General features: G+C 38.8%; 1 protein-coding gene across 1 annotated transcript in view; it reads right to left on the bottom strand.

Annotated features, from left to right (window-relative positions):
* The window catches only part of marchf2 (membrane-associated ring finger (C3HC4) 2), a 60,496-nt gene that overhangs the window by 23,604 nt on the left and 16,344 nt on the right, over nt 1-20,548 (bottom strand). The window contains exon 2 of the mRNA XM_072593937.1: nt 4,371-4,578. Within this exon, the coding sequence (XP_072450038.1) occupies nt 4,371-4,546 (176 nt within the window). The 5' untranslated portion in view covers nt 4,547-4,578. The remainder of the gene's footprint in view (nt 1-4,370; nt 4,579-20,548) is intronic.

Here is a 20,548-nt window from a genome sequence, read left to right as displayed (position 1 = left end):
AAGAGCATTCTCATTCAACTGATGGAAGTCTGCAGTACAACCTTGCCAGGCTTTGGCTGACAGCTCAACACCATGAATCTGTATGGATACCACTTGAACTCATTGTCCTCAGTAGGCAAAGGTGACCAATTAGGTGACCCAGAGGGGGCATAACTGCAAGCTCCAATGGGAGATGAAAAGTAGTTATCTTCATTGTTGGGCATGTTCTTTCCTCCATGAAGGAGAAATCTTCATTGGTGCGTCCTCATGATGTACTTGTCCATGTGCCTCTGGCTTGCCCAGAAGAAAACCACTTCCTAGAACTTGAAATGTGGTCTGTAGAGTCACAGAGTCATAGAAATATACAGCATGGAAACATAGACCCTTCGGTCCAACTCGTCCATGCCGACCAGGTATCCCAACCCAATCTAGTCCCACCTGCCAGCACCTGGCCCATATCCCTCCAAACCCTTCCTATTCATATACCCTTCCAGATGCCTTACAAATGCTGCAATTGTACCAGCCTCTACCACTTCCTCTGGCACCACATTCCATACACGCACCACCCTCTGCGTGAAAAAGTTGCCCCTTAGGTCTCTTTTCTATCTTTCCCCTCTCACCCTAAACTATGCCCTCTAGTTCTGGACTCCCCCACTCCTGGGAAAAGACTTGGTCTATTTATCCTATCCATGCCCCTCATGATTTTATAAACTTCTGTAAGGGCACCCCTCAGCCTCCAATGTTCCAGGGAAAACATCCCTAGCCTATTCAGCCTCTTCCTACAGCTCAAATCCTCTAACCCTGGCAACATCCTTGTAAATCTTTTCTGAACCCTTTCACGTTTCACAACATTTTATCGATGGGAAGGAGACCAGAACTGCACATCCTGTACACCTGCAGCATGCTCTCCCAACTCCTATACTCAACACTCTGACCAATTTAGGAAAGCATACAAAGTGCCTTCTTCACTATCCTATCTACCTGCGACTCTACTTTGAAGGAACTATGAACCTGCACTCCAAGGTCTCTGTGTTCAACAAGACTCCCTAGAACCTTACCATTACATGTATATGTCCTGCTCTGATTTGTTTTTCCAAAATGCAGCACCTCACATTTATCTAAATGAAACTCCATCTACCAGAGACACCTGGCACCTGGACATTCTGCTTTACTACAACTCCTGTCAAAGTAGGTCATATGCAGTTTCAAGCTCAGAGAGTTCATGCCCCGAACAAAACATGGCATCTACACATCTCACATTCCAGCTCCAACTAACCATGAAACTTTCTTACATATAGCAACCCTTTGATGTTCTGTACTTCCTCATGGGCCTTGTAAAATTAATCTTCCCCTTTCTCAAGTTCTGTCACCAAGTTTCAAGAGATCGACAAAGCTGCTCTTGCTCTTAAATTTTACTTCTTAATCACAGTCCATTTGCTGGAGCCCCTCTATCCCCATCTTAGCTACAGCCTATATAACTCCATCCCACCAAGAATGAAACTTCGCCTGTTCTGACTAACTCTATTAACATGCTGACAATTTTGTCATTCTGTAAACACGTCAGGTTGCATTGGTTGCATTATCCTGTTTTCCCATCATGCCTAGCAAATACTGATAAAATACCATTTGAAGACATGGAATTTGCATTAGTACAGGGAAGAGGGGGATAGGGAAAAGTATTTGCCTTTAAAAAAATCCAACAAAAAAAAAAAGAGACAGGAAGATCCCTTAACAATCTGTTGTTTCACAGATTCTCCCCTTTCCACCATAAGCTCCCTTACCCTGCAACTTTGAGATATCTGTATTAATTTAGTTTGGGCCTCTGAAGCATATGTGATTTTGACGGTCATAACTTCAGCTATCAAAGAAATTCCCTCCTGAAACCTCTCAAACTCTCTTTCCTCCTTACAACCTCTCTCTTTAACCCAGTTTATGGCCACCTGACCTAATGTCTCCCTTATGTGGCATACAGTGTTTCTGCTTTATTATAGCAATATGAAGTATCTTGGGATGTCTTATTATATTAAAGACACAATATAAATATAAAGTTGATTTTAAAAAATGTACTCATTCATACAATGTTGTTGTCATCACTAACTGGCCCAACATTTAGTGCCCATCCTTCATTGCATATGAGAAGGTTGTGGTGAGTTGCCTTTTTGAACCATTGTAGTCTGTTATAGGTAGACTCACAATGATGTTTGAGAGGGCGTTCCAGAAATTAGACCAACAACACTGAAAGAATAGCAGTATATTTCCAAAACAGAATAGTGAACAGCTTGGAGGAAAACTTGCAGGTGGTGGTGATCTTATGTACTTGTTGACCTTATCTTTCTAGGTACAAGCAGCTATGGGTTTGTCCTGTCTAAGGACCCTTGGTGAATTTCTGAGTGTATCTTGTAAATGGGGCAGACTAATACTACTGAGCACTAGTGGTCGGCAACATAGCAACAGGTGTAGGCTATTCAGCCCCTTGAAGCCCCTCCACTATTCAATGCAATTATGGCAGATGAACTCCATAAACCACCATGGTATTATCACTGACTGTTAATACAGAGACCCAGGAATGTTCTGGAGTCCCTGGTTTGAATCCTACATGGCAGATGGTGGAATTCGAATTCAATTTTAAAAAACAGTCTGGAATTAACAGTCTCATGATGATCATGAATTGATTGTCAAAAAAAAAAACCCATCTGGTTTTAATAATACTCTTAAGGGAAGGAAACTGCCATCCTTACCTGGTGTGGCCTACATGCGACTCCAGACCCACAGCAATGTGGTTGACTCTTAACTGCCCTCTGAGCAATTAGGGGTGGACAATAAAAGCTGGCCTAGCCAGTGATGTTTCCACGACTGAATGAAAAGTCCTGCCCTTGGTCGAAGTCTCTAAATATCTTTGCTCCACAAAAAAATCTCAGATTTAGAATTAGCAACAAATCCAGCATCCGTTGTTGTTTGTGGAGAGAGTTCTGAACATCTACCACTGTTTGAATATAGAAATGCTCCGTACATCTCTCCTGGATGGTCTGACCCTAATTCTCAGACAATGGCCCTTAGTTCAAGAATCCCCAAGCAGTGGAAATAGTTTATCTATATCTATCCTGTCTTTTCCTGTTAATAGAATAGGAAAGATTTAGAGGGATATGGGGTAGGAGCAGACAGGTGGGACTAGTTTAGTTTGTGATGGTTGGACTGAATAGTCTGTTTCCATGCTGTATAACTCTATCTTGAATTATGATTAGATCACCCTGACCCTTCTAAATTCTAGAGAAAACAGGCCTAATTTGTGTAATTTGTGTAGATAGTTTTACTATCCTTTTACTAAGGGTGGAAATATCAATACTAGGGGTCATAGGTTGATGGAAAGAGGGAGAATGTTTAAAGGAGATTGCAAGGCAAGTCTTTTTTACACAGAGGGTGATGGGTGCCTGGGACACATTGTGATTGCTTCTACCACCTCTCCGAGCAAATAGTAACATTTAAGAAGCATTTAGACAGGTGTATGAACAGGCAGAGAATACAGGGATATTGATCATGTGGAGACAGATGAGATTAATGTAGAATGGCAAAATGGTTAGTACAGAAATGACAGGCCAAAAAGGCCTGTTCTTGTACTGTACTGTTCTATTTTCTAACTTGAGCCCTAAAGTCCAGGTATCAGAAACAATGTGGACGCTTGTGGATATGGTACCAGTCAAGCAGCTGCTTTGTCCTGGATGTGTGTTGCTGCAGGTGTATTCATCCAGGCAAGTGGAGAGTTTTCTGTCGCACTCCTGACTTGTAGATGGTGGAAAAACTAGAGTCAGGCAGCAGATTACTCGTGATTATTGGCATGTTGATTAACACTGGGGAAGCAGTGGCATTGTGGCAATGTCATTGGATTAGTTATCCAGAACCCCAGGTTAACTTTCTGAGGACATGGTGACATTTGAATTCAATAAAAATGTGGAATTATAAAGTTGGCCTAATGGTGACTCTGTGATCACTGTTGATTGTTATGAAAACCCATCTGGTTCACTATTGTCCTTTAAAGGAGGGAAACCTACTCCTTAATTAGGCTGGCCTACATGTGACTCCACAGCCACAGCAATGTGATTGACCTCAAACAGTTGGCAATGGGCAATAGGTCTGACCAAACCAGCAACATCCATGAACGAATTTTGAAAAAATGGAATCCTGCAGTTACCAAAGCTTATTGTAATACCTCAAGCCAACAGACATGCAATTTGGTCTTCCAAAAAGCTGCAGAGAGAAAAAAGGCCTTGTTGACAGGTATAATAGTCTCTAACATGTTGACAATATGCTTATTTCATAACATGCTCAAAACACTAGCAACAATAAAGGGCACATGCACTTGTAGTTTCTCATATGAGCACTTAACCTCCATTTACCTTTGAGTGCTTAGAGCCTTAATGACAGTTGACAGTAGGCGTCCATTTTTTGCTGTTACTTGTGCGATGTACTGTGGTCGCCCTGCATCAGCCGCTGTTACCGTCTTAGAAAAGGCGGCACTGCCAGTACAATCACAAAGAGATCCTGGAAGATGACAGCAGTCACCTGTTGTCATGGCAACAAGGAGTTAATGGTTCCTACATTCACCTGAAAAAAAATTATGAACACCAATGCTTTCAATATAGTTTGGAAAAGCTTAGTTTCCTCATCAGCAATGAGTATAATGAAACCTCATTAACACAGTATACAACCTTTGACTATCCTACTTCATTAAAGGGCAAAGTAACGATAATACACATCGGGAACTAAGTTGCAAAAAGAATACTTGGAAGTATCCACAAAGTGTGTGAATCATCCATTTTCATCACTTGCAATGCCAATTCCTAAGAAGGGCAAAACTATAAAAAGGATTTCCAATTTTCAGAAAAACTCTGGAAATTCCCCAGAGCATGATAAGTCAAACGAGTGAGTTCCAGTACACCAATGTTCACCATAGCTTATTGCTTCAAAAAAGAGACCTTAGCCCTTTCTCTACCTATGTTCTTTAACCAGATTTGTATACAATTTGAAAAAGTTGTGTCTTCTGACATTATCTACTGACTTGCTACATCGTTTCTCTCATTCCCTTCAATAGTCCCAATTACCAAAATATTACCATCTTCACATCTGTAAAACTTGTACTGCCACTCTCAATATGGGTATTTCACACACTTATTCATATCTACCCATAAAATCAAATTCTCTTATCCTAGAGTTTGTGTTAGTATTGAATGTCATCTCAAGATCCTGTTGATCTATTCCTCTTCAATATCATAGGACAATACTTTAAAATACAAAATGAAAAAAATAGCAAAACTTGCATAAAACTCCGGTCAGACTATATTTAAAATAAGGTGCACACTTGTGGTCTTCATATTATCAAAAAGAAAGAGGGCTTGGAGAATGAGTGGAAAAGGTTTACAAAAAACATGCCAGAACTGCTAAACGTTTGAAACATTGTCAATTGTATCACTGCTTCACTTTAAATTCACACTGCTCTATTTGAGTATGAATAGCAACAGGAATAACTGTAATAAAAACAAGATAAATGCTCTGTAATCTTTTTCTTCCTTTCCTGGAGATAAAGACTGCTTGCGATATGATGCTGTCAACACCAACACAAGGGCAACTTGGTACAGCAAATAAATGTTGTTCAAGGCAGTGCCACCCATGTCCCATCAGTAATTTTTTTTTTAAAAAAAGAGGATTACAGCTACCAGGAAATGTTGAATAGATTGGGTCTCTTTGGAAAAGGGAGGCCTTATAGGTGCAAAAACAGAAATTGCCAGAAAAGTTCAGCAGGTCTGACAGGATCTCTGGAGAGAAATCAGAGTTAATGTTTTGGGTCCAGTGACTCTTCCTCAGAACTGGACCAGAAATGTTAACTCTGATTTCTCTCCACTGATGCTGCCAGACTTGCTGAGCTTTTCCAGTAATTTCTGATTTTGTTTCTAATTTCCAGCATCCATAGTTGTTCCTGTTTTTATTAAATCTTTAATTAAAACTTATGGGTGATGTGATTGAGATCTTAAAAAAAAATGAATGAGTTGAGCAGCCCATATATGGAAATAAAGAATGCTTCCACTCGTGGGAAATTTAAGAAAGCAAAGTCCAAAAGATCCAAAACAGTTAACCATGAATCCAACAAGGAAATAAGGATAATTTTTTTATTTACAAAGCGGTTAAAATGTGGAGGTCACCACCACAGAAATGGTTGTATGCAAATAGCTCAGATACTTTTTAAAAGGAAACCAGACAGTATGTGAGAAAAGGATAAAAAGAAAGTTGCAATAAGATGGATGGAATGGGAGGAGACTCGGGTGGAGTACATCATCAATATAGACTAGCTAGCCTGTTTAACTGCTGAATATTCTATGTAAGAGGCAGCTGCAACATTGGCATCAGCAATAAAAGATCTTCTTACAATCCATTAAAATTGATCAGTTTAGAAAGAATGACACTCCTTTCTTTCCACCATACATGTTCGACTTAGGCTTCTAAAAGTTGCAACTTCCATCCTTTTCAGTGTACCTTTTGTTACTGTCGCTTGCAATCTTAAAATTTACACAGAAGTAGGGATAGGAAAGAGCAAAGAGAGACATATGGCTTTAGATAGGAGTGCCAAGAATCACTGATTTGTATTAAAAGTTTTCCCAAAAATGTGACACAAAAATATTTCACATATGCTTATCTTTATTTTCCAGAGTACAATTGAAGTTTCTATTAACAAGGAGTTGAATTGTACCTAAACAAAAAAAAAACTATCGAAGCTCGTTGGTTCTAATAGCTTTTGAGTTCTTTATGGTATGCATATCTGATCCATTAGAGATCATTTTATGTAATCAGGGACTTTGTTGTCACGGAAAATTCAGAGCAAAGGTTTATGACTTAATTTGTTAAGGTTAAAGAGGCCTACGAAAATGTCTGCCAATTAAAGCTTTATAAAAGTACTGCCTCCAATGGCCCTTGTGACAAAACTGAAAGCTACAGGAATGCCTGGTTGAATCATTAGTTACTCCAACATCTGTGTAAAATCAGATGGGACAATTTAGCACTACCCCACCCCCAACCAAATCATTCTCTCGAAGTAGGAGCAAATCTCTGCAGATAATGGAATCTGAACTGAAATCAAAAAATGCTGGAGATCACAGTGGGACAAGTGGCATTCATGGAGAAAAAGCAAACTAACGTTGAGTCTGCAGTGAAGGCAAAGTTGTCCACTATAAACCACAGTTTTGGCTGGCTAAATCACATCAACTTCATTACATTTGGGTGTCGCTAACCTGAGATAAGTAGAGTTTTTCCCGAATGCATTCCAGTGAGTTTTTAAACAATTGTAGATTTGGAAGCACAATTCAATTGGAATCTCAAACAAAGGCAGACAGCCAGCATTACACAAGAAAATGGATTTTATTTGTCACATTATGGAAACGCCCGAGTTGGAAGCTGTGTAGGAAACTTTTCACTCACTCACACATCTGGAGGAGGTTATAAAATCAAGTTTAAGAAAGCATAAATGACTGCTTGAATGTAATTCACAGCAGTACAGACTGAAACCATATTGTCCTTAGCTCACACAAAACTTATTAAAAACAAAACAGAATGTTACAGCAGTCAGAATTTATAACAATGAAACACACTTTACATCACATCTTCAGTAATGGCACAAACCTGAGTTATACTTGGCTTGCCTGTCCCATCCAAACTCCTAAGCACCAATTCACAGCTTAACCTTTCCCACAAATATTCTGCTATGTCCTCATTCAACCATTTAAATCTGTTCCACTTCTCAAGCTCCCTTCTAAACTCCTTGCCATCTATGAAGTCTAATCCTGAGTTTCTCACAGAATTATAGCTCTTTAATTCTTCTTAAGCCACAGTATGACAATTCACACTCATGCTCCATTTCTATTTCTTCTGCATGCTGTACCTTCCCAACTCTCTCAATCCATAAAAAAAAACTCTCCAGCCCATAATCATTAACCACCTCCTGACCATACTGCATCCTGTGCCTTTAATGACAAACAAGTTTATCACTGACCTTTATCACAGACATCTCTATTTACCCCAGATAAAAAACAAAAACTAACTGACTGTTACAACCATATTCCAAAATCTTAGCCTTCTATTTGCTTGACAATTGTCTGCTCAATTGATGGCTACAATGAAGCAAGCCATGGGTCAGTTGATAGCATTCTCAGGCTGCATCATAAACTACCACACCACATCAAACTAGAGGGGATAGGTTTAAGGTGAGGGGGGAAAGATTTAAAAGCGACTTGAAGGGCAACTTTTTCACACAGAGGGTGGTGTGTGTACAGAATAAGCTACCAGAGGAGATGGTGGAGGCTGATATATTTACAATTCTTAAAAGGTATCTGGATGGGTATATGAATAGGAAGGGTTTAGGGATATGGGCCAAATACTCGCAAATGGGACGAAATTAATTTCAAATATCTGATGGCATGGATAAGTTGTTCTGTATGATTCTACGACTTGAACACAAATATGAAAGCTGGCACTCCACTGCAGAACTGAGCAAGTGTTGCACTGTGGATAGTGCTGTCTTTCAGATGAACTATTAAACCAAAGCTTTGGACGTCACAATCCCACAGCAATATGTCAAAAGAATAGGGAAGTCATGTACAATGTCTTGATCAATATTTATCCCACAATCCGCATCACAAAAAAATGATCATCCAGTGATTATCACTTTGCTGTTTGTATGAGACTGCTGTGCACACATTAGCTGCCATGTTTGCTACATTGCAAGAATAATTACATTAAAGTATAACATTGATTGTAAAGTTCTTTGAGATGTCCAGAGCACATGAAAGGCTCAATATGAATGCAAAGATTTTTTAAACAATGCCCCATCAAAACGTATATCACCTATCTTAAGAACTACACATGATGCCATCTGACTCCCTCAAATCAAAAAACACGAAAGCAAGCATCCTAGCACCTAATTAACACAGTCAATCACCAGATCTGGCTTGACCACATCAAATTTTACTGTGCCTCATTTTCTTCTGTTTGGGGTGGCACGTTAGCTCAGTGGTTAGCACTGCTGCCTCACAGCGCCAGGGACCGAGGTTCGATTGCGCCCTCAGGTGACATTCTTCTCATGTCTGTGTGGGTTTCCTCCAAGTGCTCCGGTTTCCTTCCACAGTCCAAAGACGTGCAGGCTTGGTGGATTGGCAATGCTAAATTGCCCATTGTGTCCAGGAATGACTTAGGTGAGGCGAGTTAGCTATGGGAAATGCAACAAAATAAGTGAGGGGATTGGACCTGGGTGGGATGTTCTTTGGAGCGTTGGTGTGGATTCAATGGGTCCAATGGCCTGCTTCCACACTGTAGGGATTCTATAATCTATGAAAGGACCATCTTGAACAACATAAAAAAACACTTGGCTCCTTTTCTCCTATCAACAATTTTCGTAAGACTCATTTTCCACTGCCTCTTTTCTTGCACCCAACATTATTAAAGAGTTTAAAGATTTCTTGTCACCAAAAAAGGCATCTGTTCAGTTGTTTTTGCTGCTTCCCTTGTCAGCTATACTCCTAGTTTCCTCCTAAGTGTCTCTACTTGGACTCCCATCTTTTCTACATTGTACTGTAAACTTCACTTCTATTAGAGCTTCCTGCTGCCCATACAACCCAACCTCCACTTCATCACGCATTGTCCTGGTCCAATGTTAACTGACGTTGTGAGTTGCTTCCTTTTCTTAGATATGGAATATCTCCCTTTCAAAAACTACTTTCACCACCCTACTTTCAAAAGCTCCTGTCTTCACTAACTGCCATCCTATTTTAAACCTTTTCTTCTCCAGCATCACTGGACTGCTTTTGTCTCCCATATTTGTGTTCACTTATTGTCTGAACTTCTCCAGTTTGAATCTGTGGGAGAATCCGAAATCAACATCCCAAACCATCTGTTACTGTTGTGCATTCTTTCTTAATTGTCCTTTCTCTGAAGTCTCTGATATAGTTAACTGCAGCCATTTTCTTTTGATGACTTTCCTCTATTTCCAGGTTGGGGTGGTCTCTCTTGCCTTTGTCTGGTTACTCAGCGGATCACAACCAAAGCAATCCAATTACCTTCCATTATCCACCCTCCGTAAAATTAAATTGTTTAAATTCTCTGCTGCCTGTAACAGAACCTGCACCATCACAATGATAGGTCTCAGTTTCGCAATGCAGTCAATTTGAAATTCTTGTCTTGTGATAAAATCCTTTAATTCATGGTTCAATTTATCCTAATTTCCCCCGAACACTCCAGTGTAGATCGTTGGATTCATATTTTTTTCCCCAAATCATTGTGGCATTGCTTTAAGATATCCAGGCTTTGTTCTGGGACAATGTCACTTATCCAGCACCTTGTCATTACTTTCCTCTCTTTATACAAGAAAATAAACCATTGTTTCTCATGTAGTCAAAATTCAATAAACTATTATTTTCATTTAATTACTTCAAGACATGTTTGAAAATTTACTTAAAACAGGGCTCAACAGAATAGGGTCTCATTTGGAATCTACAATTTCTCTGTTACATATGTGCTGATGTTCCCCAGAGTACTGGAATGATGCCAGACACTTCTACTCACAATTAGGCTGGGAGGGGAACATACAGAATTTGATATGTGCATGACACTTGTTAAATAAAGCATGCATCAATCTCTATTTGAATATTAAATATTCACCATCCAAGCACATACATCAATAGCCAACAGCCATTTGGAAGCATCATCAATGGCATGCAAGGGTACCTAGTAAGATCACGATTAATCTTTTAATTTGTGATTAAGTGGGGGTCAAGTAGAAATAAGGTTTTTAAACAAATCTTTGTTAACTTTTTCTGGCATCTCCAAATGCATCAATTCCTTGGTGCCAGAGTTACTCACTCATGGGGCATTAACCAATCATGTTCATACTTGTTCTAGAAACCGGAAGTGGGGTGTATATAAAAAGCAGGAACCCAGGAAATTTCTCGGATGCGCTGTGGAAAATTGTGTTATTCTTGCTGCTTGACTGGATGGTTAGAATTAGTTGATTCAAAGTACAGGTATTGAACCCAGTATATTTAATGCAAGTGGAGATCAGAAAACATGATTGAAATTGAAAAATAGAAATTAGGTTTTTGCATTCAAACAATTACTCAGAGTCATAGATTCATACAGCATGTAAATAGACCCTTTGGTCCACACTGATCAGAAACCCCATTCTGATCTAATCCCATTTACCAGCATATGGCCCATATCCCTCTAAACCCTTCCCATTCATGATTCCATGTCTTTTAAATGTTGTCAATGTACCTGCCTCCACCATTTTCTCTGGCAGCTCGTTCCACCCTCTGTGTGAAAAATAGTTACCCTTCAGGATGTTTTTAAAACTTTCCTCTCTCATCTTAAACCTATGTCCTCTAGTTTTAGACTATCCTTTCCAAGGAATAAGACCTTGGCTATTCACCCTAACCATGCCACTCATGATTTAATCAACCTCTGGAAGGTCACCCCTCAGCCTCCAACCCTCCAGAGAAAAAAGCCCTAGCCTATTCAACCCTCCAATCCTGGAAACATCCTTGTAAATCTTTCCCGCACCCTTTCAAGTTCAACAGCATCCTTTCTAGACAAGAGCAACCTCATATGTAAGTTGCATGATCAAACAACATAAAGTAACCTACTCTTGGAATTTTAATAATTCAATGAAAGGCAATATTTAACTTCCTTTTAAAATAGACTGAAAATGTCTGGTGCTTAATGTACTATTTATGGAATATTTTTATCAATTGGAAGTTATTTTGTTGTCTATCTTGTATAAAATGTCAGAAAAAGATACATACGCTATAATCGTTTAGCACTTTATTGATATGTTAGAGGTTAATCACCCTTTACCCAACTGCAAAATTGTCAAGGAGCAAAGAAAAACAATGCAATTTTAAAATAATTATTATAGAATGGGAGCAGAAATTAAAATGCTGCAAACTACTACCTTAATAGTTCATCTGATAAATCTACTCAACTTCCCTATGGTGTATTTGGGTCCTCTGATCTCATACATACATTACATATTTATGCATCCTATGTCAAATTGCATACAGAACAAGTGAAGAGAATACTCATTAAAGCACATATACTCACCATTGTCAAAAAGTTACTACAATTACACAGCATTTCTTCAGGCTGTTCCCTGCTGGTGGATGCTCTGCAACTTCAAAGCAGAAAAAAAGTCTTTTTTGTAAGAGCTTTCATCTCACTGAGGGACTTCAGGCAAATCCACAGCTCATCTATGCAGTGAAGGACTAATAATAAGAATGTATGCAAAAGCATGAACATCCATGAAAGGAGATATGTCATAGTAATGTCAGATCAGTGGGATTTAAGAATGTCTATTAGGCTTCAGTGGCATGTCCTTTCTTACTGTGCCTTGTAAGTTGTTATGTTGAATGAAACCGGTCATTGTTCGCTCAGATGAATACAGACATCACTTACTACAACAACCTGCTCTGAATACTTTGCTCACATTTTGACAGATGTGAAAAGTTATACTACAGCAGCCAAGAAAATTCATGATATTCTGAACAACCAAGTACATTCTATATGACATAACTTTCGACATGCTTAACAAAGGTCAATTCTGCCCATCAGGTAATGTTAAAAAAACTGAAATTCCAGTATTTAGTTCTGCATCTTTACCAAACAAATTCCTTACGGCCATTGCCTTTCTATATATCATGCTTTGTTGAAATATGTCCATTGTTTTTTTGAGATATATTGTTTTCATTGGCAGGTGTAAAGCAATCTGACAGAGATCAGTAATATAGAATGAATCAAATACCATGTCTTTTTAGTTTTCTGCTTTTTGAAACTGAAACAAAAAGGATTTGCATTGAAATCCAGAGATTTACAAGGGTGGTTGCATGTTTTGAAACAAAAGAATTTCATACCTATTATAAAATGTTTGTGTAGCTGTGGGATCCAGCAACGTGGAGATAAACTGGAGTTGAGAGGTTGCTTTCAAGTGAAGTGGTTTGGTTTTTGGACTAAAGACTAGTTATTATTGACAAAGGACCTTTACCTACAAAATTAACAAGGTGATAGATTGTCAGTTACTTGAACAGTTTAGCTCTGAACAAGACAGAAAAGAAACTAGGTTAGACAAGAAGAGACACTAGCTGATTTGCACAGCCAAGAAACTCTCAGTTCTCTGCAGTAAGTCACTTTAAACCAGAGAAAATCAGCTTATCTGTCTTCCAGCAGATGCTGCTTCCACACTATACTTACTGTATTCCTGTGACAATTTGATTGTGTGGCCAAATTCTGTCCTAGATCCATCCACAATTTGCTAACTATACCACTGTAGTAGGCTAGATCTGAAATAACAATGAGACAAAATAGAGGAAAGACATAGAGGGCTTGGTGGCGTGGTGTAATGATAACAATCTCCCCCTCCATGTCAGCAAAATGAAGAGCTGGTCATGAACTTCAGGAAGCAAGGAGGGGGGCACGCCCCAATCTACATCAATGGAGTGGAGATGGTCGAGACCGTCAAGTTCCTCGGAGTGACGATCACCAACAATTTGGTCCACTCACGTTGATGTAATGGTCAAGAAAGTACAGCAACCCTTCTATTTCCTCAGGAGGCCAAGGAAATTAGTCTCTTACTAACTTTTGCAAACGTGCAATAGAAAGCATTCTATTCAGATGCATCACAGCTTGATAATGTAACTGCTCTGCCCAATATCATAAGAAAGTATGGTCTATCATGCAAGCCAAACTTCCATCCATTGACTCCATCTATACTTTTTGCTGCCTCAGCAAGGCAGCCAATGTAATCAAAAACACTTCTCCCCCCTACCCTCTTGGTTATGATCTCTTCCTACCTCTTCCATCAAGCAGAAGATACAAAAGCTTAAACGAACAGACCAACGGATTCAAGAACAGCTTCTTCCACGCTGTTATTAGACTTCTGAATAGACCTCAAATTTCAAATTTAATACTGACCTCGCTCATAGTGTATCTTCTCTGCAGCCATAACATTGTATTCTTTGCTCTGCTCTATTACCCTAATGCACTTTGCATGTTATGATCTGCTTGTACTGCACGCAAAACAAAACTTTTAATTGTACCTATGTATATGTGACAATGCAAGGTTTGTGAAGGCTTGTAGCTCAGGTTGAGGTTTAGGGTGTAGGTTTGCTCGCTGAATTGTAGGTTTGATATCCAGACGTTTCATTACCTGGCTAGGTAACATCATCAGTGGCGACCTCCAAGTGAAGCGAAGCTGTTGTCTCCTGCTTTCTATTTACAAGTTTGTCCTGGATGGGATTCCTGGGGTTTGTGATGATGTCATTTCCTGTTTGTTTTCTGAGCGGTTGATAGATGGTATCTAGATCTATGTGTTTGTTTATGGTGTTGTGGTTGGAGTGCCAGGCCTCTAGGAATTCTCTGGCATGTCTTTTCTTAGCCTGTCCCAGCATAGAGGTGTTGTCCCAGTTGAAATGGTGGTTTTCTTCATCCGTGTGTAGGGCTACGAGGGAGCGAGGGTTGTGTCTTTTTGTGGCTAGCTGGTGCTCATTATCCTGGTGGCTAACTTTCTTCCTGTTTGTCCTACGTAGTGTTTGTGGCAGTCCTTACATGGAATTTTGTAGATGACGTCGGTTTTGTCCATGGGTTGTACAGGGTCTTTTAAGTTTGTTAGTTTTTGTTTGAGACTGTTGGTGGGTTTGTGTGCTACTAGGATTCCGAGGGGTCTTAGTAGTCTGGCTGTCATTTCTGAAACTTCTTTGATGTATAGCAAAGTGGTTAGGGTTTGGTCTGCTTGTCGTGATTTGTTCTTGAGGAATCTGCGGACTGTATTTTTGGAGTATCTGTTCTTCTTGAATATGTTGTATAGGTGGTTCTCCTCTGTTTTCCAAAGTTAGTCTGTGCTGCAGTGTGTGGTGGCTTGTTGGAATAGTGTTCTGATACAGCTTCGTTTGTGTGTGTTGGGATGGTTGCTGGTGTAGTTAAGTATTTGGTCAGTGTTTGTCGGTTTTCTGTATCCGCAGGTTTGTAGTTCTCCGTTGTCCTTTCTTTCGACTGTGATGTCCAGGAATGCGAGTTTGTTGTCGGTTTCTTCCTCCTTGGTGAACTTTATGCCACCATCAATCATATTACCAACGAAAACATCATGAAACTAGTGGACCTGTACCTCACCACCCACTTCACCTTCAACAACATAATCTACAAACAAACCAACAGCACACCCATGGGATCTCCGCTATCAGGATTCATAGCAGAAGCAGTAATGCAAAGACTAGAACAAACAGCCCTACCAACCACCAAACCAAAAATCTGGCTCCGTTACGTAGATGACACCTTTATCATCACAAAATGAAACAAGATAGAAGGGACATTCAACATCAGCAACAACACCCTCAAAGGCATAATCTTGCCAGTAACTAAGTCATCATCTAGCTCATCCATTCTCTATGGCAATGCCTCTACCAAGTCCACTCACCAACTAATTAGCACTCCTTTTTATTTCAGCATAAATTCTGTTTTTCTCTTTACAATGTTATTTGTTGCACATTGTCCTGATGAATGTAAAGCTAAAACCTTAAATAAAACATCTTTTTCAACAATACTCAAAAGAATTCAAAGTTGACTCAAGCTAGACATGTCCTCTTCTCCACACAACAATAAATACAAACTTATTTCTTGTTTCCACATCATCATGCTCTTCCTTTTGAAGAATAATTTCCATATAACTGAAGAATTAGTTTCTCGCATTTATAATTTTTTTTCAGTGACAATGTTGTGAAGTTTGTACATTGTTAGTAGGGAATCAAGGTCTGTGCACACAAAGATGTACAAGAGGCAGTCGCCCCTTTCAAATTTTAATTAAATGACATAAGATATTTTATCAACATTCCCAGCAAAAAACATCCTGTGTAAATCATCAGATTAACCCTGCTGATAGCATTAAAACAAAATTGAGTGTTCAAAGCTCACTTCAGCACACAATCAAGACAAAAACACACAATTGAGCCAGTTTCGCAACAAGTGTCAGGATGAGTCCTCATCTCTAACTACAGGTAAGTCCCCTCAAGGACAAAGGAAGGAATTTATATGTGGAGTCAGAGGAAATGAGTGAGGTCCTTAGTGAATATTTTATATCAGTATTCTAAAAGGAAAAGAACATGGTGGATGGTGGGTCTCAGGTTGGATACATGGGTATTCTCGGGTGTGTTGATATAAAAAAAGGTGTTGGGTATTTTGAAAAGCATTAAAAGATAGACAAGACCCCAGGACTGAAGGAATCTATCCCAGAATGCTGAGAGAGGCAGGTGAAGAAATTGCTGGATCCTTCTCTGAAATCTTTGTATCCTCTTTAGTCACAGGAGAGGTAATAGACAATTTGAGAATAGCTAACTTTGGTTAAGAAAGGCAACAGGGATAATCTGTGAAATTACAGGCTGATGAACCTTATGTCAGTTGGAGGGAAATTATTGGAGAAGATTCTTAGGGATAGGATTCACTCACATTTGGAAAAACTTGGACCTATCAACAATGGGCAAAATGGCTTTATGGAGGGAAGGTCATTTCCCTCAAACTTGATTGAATTTTTTGAGGAAGTGACAAAGATGATTGATGAGGGCAGGACTGATGTTGTCTACTTGGATTTCAGCAAGGCCTTGACAAGGTCCCTCATGGCAGACTGATACAAAAGGTGAAGTCACATGGATCCATGGTGAGTTGGTAAGATGGATATGGCTACATCATAGAAGATGGAGAGTAGCAGTGAAAGGGTGCTTTTCTGGCTAAGGTTATATGACCAGTAGTGTTCCACAGGGATCAGTGCTGAGAAACCTTTTGTTTGTAATTTATTTTAGATATATATCTGACAGTAAGTTTACAGATGACACAAGGATTGGGAGTGCTGCAGACAGTGAGAAGATTGCTAGAGGATACAGCAGGATATAGATAGAGATATGGGCAGAGAAATGGCAGGTGAAATTTAATCTAGACAAATGCAAAGTGATACATTTTGGACAGTCGAAGCAGGAGAAAAGTATATAGTAATTGGCAGAACCCTTAGAAGCATCAATATATATACACAAGGATCTAGGCATTCAGCTCCACAGTTCCTTGAAAGTGGCAACACATGTGGATAAAGTGGTCAAGGCGGCAATATGACATGCTTATTTTCATCAGTCCTGGCAGAGAACATAAAAATTGGCCAGTCATGTTGGTGGGCTGAAAGGCTTGTTCCTGCATTGTATTGTTCTTTTTACCATAGTCAAATTAATTAGTTATTCATCTCACTACTAGTGGACAAACAAGCTTTGTACAAAATGGGTGCATAACTGGAACAACTGTACAATACAACATGTTCTACACAAATCATTTGAGGATGAGATGTGATGAGAATGCAATATAAACCCAAGTTCATGTTATCCACTGATGAAATAATTCAGCCCAAATGTTCTATCCTTTCTTCCAACCGTGCAGCTTCATGTCCCTGAATGCCAGTCAAATTTCCTCTTGAAATTATGGATTGTCTCCACTTCTACCACCTTACAGGTAATGCATACCATCACCATTCATTTCATTAAAATGTTCTTGCTCATATTGCCCCACATTTCACAACCCTCCCCCAGCATCTGTATCTCTAATACAATCTTAAATCCATCACCTCATTTTTATATCATTAGTTAATGTGAAAAGCATTTCTTTGTTCACCTTATCTAAAACTGTTACATCTTGCAAAGTTGTAAAAAGTGCACTCTGAACCTCCTATGCTCCAAGGTGCTCCAGTGTCTCCAATTTAACCTTGCAGCTAAATTCCCTCAAGACTGATACCATTCTGTTAAATATCCTCTGCACCCTCTCAAAGACCTTTGCATCCTTCCTAGAATATGGTGACCAGAACGAATGAAGTACTCTAATTGTGGCCTAATCAGAGCATCATAAAAGTTCAGAATATATTCCCTGCTCTTCTTTTCAATATTTCTATTAACAGTTACATTTGTGTTGTTAACTAGTCTCTCAAAATGTCTTATCATCTTCAAACTTCTGTGGACATAACATCTCCAGGCCCCTCTGGGCTCAGACACCCATTACAGCCGTCACTAAGTATATTCTGCAATTCTCTAATGCTTTATCCAAAATGTAACACTCTACACTTAACTATTAAATTATATTTGTCTGCACATTCTGCTACCGTGCCTGTCCCATATTGTAGTCAATTGTTATCATTTTTACTGTACACACAGATTTGGTGTCAGTTTTTGAAATTTTACTTTGCTATCTAATATTCAAGTCAAATATATCAAAGGCTGTAGACCAAACACACATTCTTGGAAAATAACACCTCTAGCACCTTTCAGTCTGAAAACAAGTACTTACCATTTTGTTTTCTGTCTTAAGTCAATTTTCTACCCAAACTAACATTGACCCAACCATTCTAAGAGCCTCAAATCTGTTAGTCAGCTTTTATCCTGGCTCTTCATTTAAAATCCTTTTTTTAAAAAAAATCCATACAGACAACATCAAATTCCCTTCATTAACCTTATTTGTTGTTTCAAGAAAAATTATATTAGATTAGTCAAACACAATCTATCTTGTACAAATTCATGCTGGTTCTTCTTTATCAATCTCGTCATGCCAAGTGTGACAATACTTTGACTTTAAAAGATGATTTTTTGTCTTTTTTTTAAAATGAAGAAAGATTGAGACAAACATGACGAGCAGTCTGCTCCAAAGCTAACAAAGTAAACAGCTTGTGAGGCCTTGAAATTGTTTTTCAAATATTGGAATAGAAGAAGCAGCCTGAATGGGTGGGGTCAAGCTCCTATACAACCAGGATTTTCTTTTAATTGTAGCCTTCAAGAGCATTTGCTGGGGTCTTGAAGTTTGGAAGTGGAAGCTTTTATTTCTCTGCCTGTCATAGCTAAAATCTGGGGTTCTATTCCTACTGCACAAATTGCATGTGAGACAATCTATTTCACTGAATTTGCCTTTGCCAAGGGTGTTTTTATGAGAAGCTACTGTATTGGAACAGTAAATTAGTGGTAGCGCATATATAACATGCTGTCAAGCATTTCAAAAGAGTTACAGTTAAGCCGATTCTTTTCTTGTATTTTTACGTTATCTATACTTTAGGTAAGGTCATTGAATAGAGTGTGTTTTGTTTCAAGCTTGGTAATTTGACCAATCAAATTGCACCCGAAACACAAAACTTTACACTTCCTTGAAAGAAAGAAAAAGTTAGGGTCCAGACTATCTTCTTAATATATTTTGAGGGGGCTTGGTCTGGTCCACAACACCAAGTAGCCAGTAATTCTTTTCACCTGGACTAGTTTCTAGAACGTTTTCCACCACTGATGTCAAATTAGCTGGACAAAAGTTAGTAAGGATATGCTCACAGTCTATTGTACAAGGGCATCACATTTCCCACTTTCCAATCTTTTGACACTCCTGATACAGAGGGAAAACCAAACAAATTATGGTAAGCCCTTCTACAAACTCTATCTTTCCCTTAGGAACCTTGAAATAAGTAAACTGAACCAGGGACTTATCCACTCTGAACATAATCGACCTTTTCGATACATCCTGACTCTCAATTTTTACATCATCCATTATTTACCATCACTGCTCCTATAACATTTATCAAAAACCTCCTCCTTAGTAAACTCCTTTGGTATTCTCGCTTTTCACTGTGATTTTAAGCATATATCACCTTTGTTGCTAATTGATCCCATCTTGGTTGTTAGTATCCATTTACATTTTAAATGCTAGATGATGGTTTTTGGGTTATGCTTTATGTTAACTATACTCCATTTTCAAATTCTCTCTTTTCTCATCTTACTTTTAGTCTTTGCCTCCCTTTTTAATAAATTGTATTGAGCCTGGTTTGCACATGATAACCAACAAATACCTTTATTGTTTCATCAGACACTCTTTTTTCCAGCCAAACAGTTGTTGCTTTTGCACAAACCTCAGTGCAAATCGACCATTTCACTGAGCTGTTCCACTTAATTAGAAAAACGCATACCAAAAGGTTTGTTTCCCATTTGTTACAAGTAGTGCCATTGTTCCTATTGTCCATACAAAGTTAGGAAAAAGTTAGCATTCATTTTATTACTATTATTGCAATATAGGAAATTATTGCACCACAATAGTTCAGATCTCAAATTCTGGGATGCAGACAGAATTCTACTTGTGCAATATCCAGTACATATTTTCCAACACACATAGTTGTAAATTAAAAGGTCAGAATATTGGAATGGTTATCAAAAAGAAAATGACTGAAATCTATTGATAGCTAACACTTGAAAATAACAGATCCAGCCTTGACGAACAGTCTATGAAATCTTCATCTACTTTTCAAGAAGTTGATGGCTTGTTAAATATTTCCAACACTGTAGTTTTAATCAATAACACTTGTTTGTTATCTTGATCACTAGCTTGTCCAACTTTATAAGTTCCATTCCATAACTTCACCCTCATTATAAACACAGTAGAAAGCTGATGTTACTAAAGTCAAAAATCAATTATGCTTTGTAACCAAACTGGCAGATGTTTTTAGTGTACA

This window comes from Chiloscyllium punctatum, chromosome 24 (genome assembly GCF_047496795.1).
Source record: "Chiloscyllium punctatum isolate Juve2018m chromosome 24, sChiPun1.3, whole genome shotgun sequence".
NCBI classification, from domain to species: Eukaryota; Metazoa; Chordata; class Chondrichthyes; order Orectolobiformes; family Hemiscylliidae; genus Chiloscyllium; species Chiloscyllium punctatum.
The sequence above is the reverse complement of the archived record's forward strand: the minus strand, read 5'-3'. Positions and strand labels throughout refer to the sequence as shown.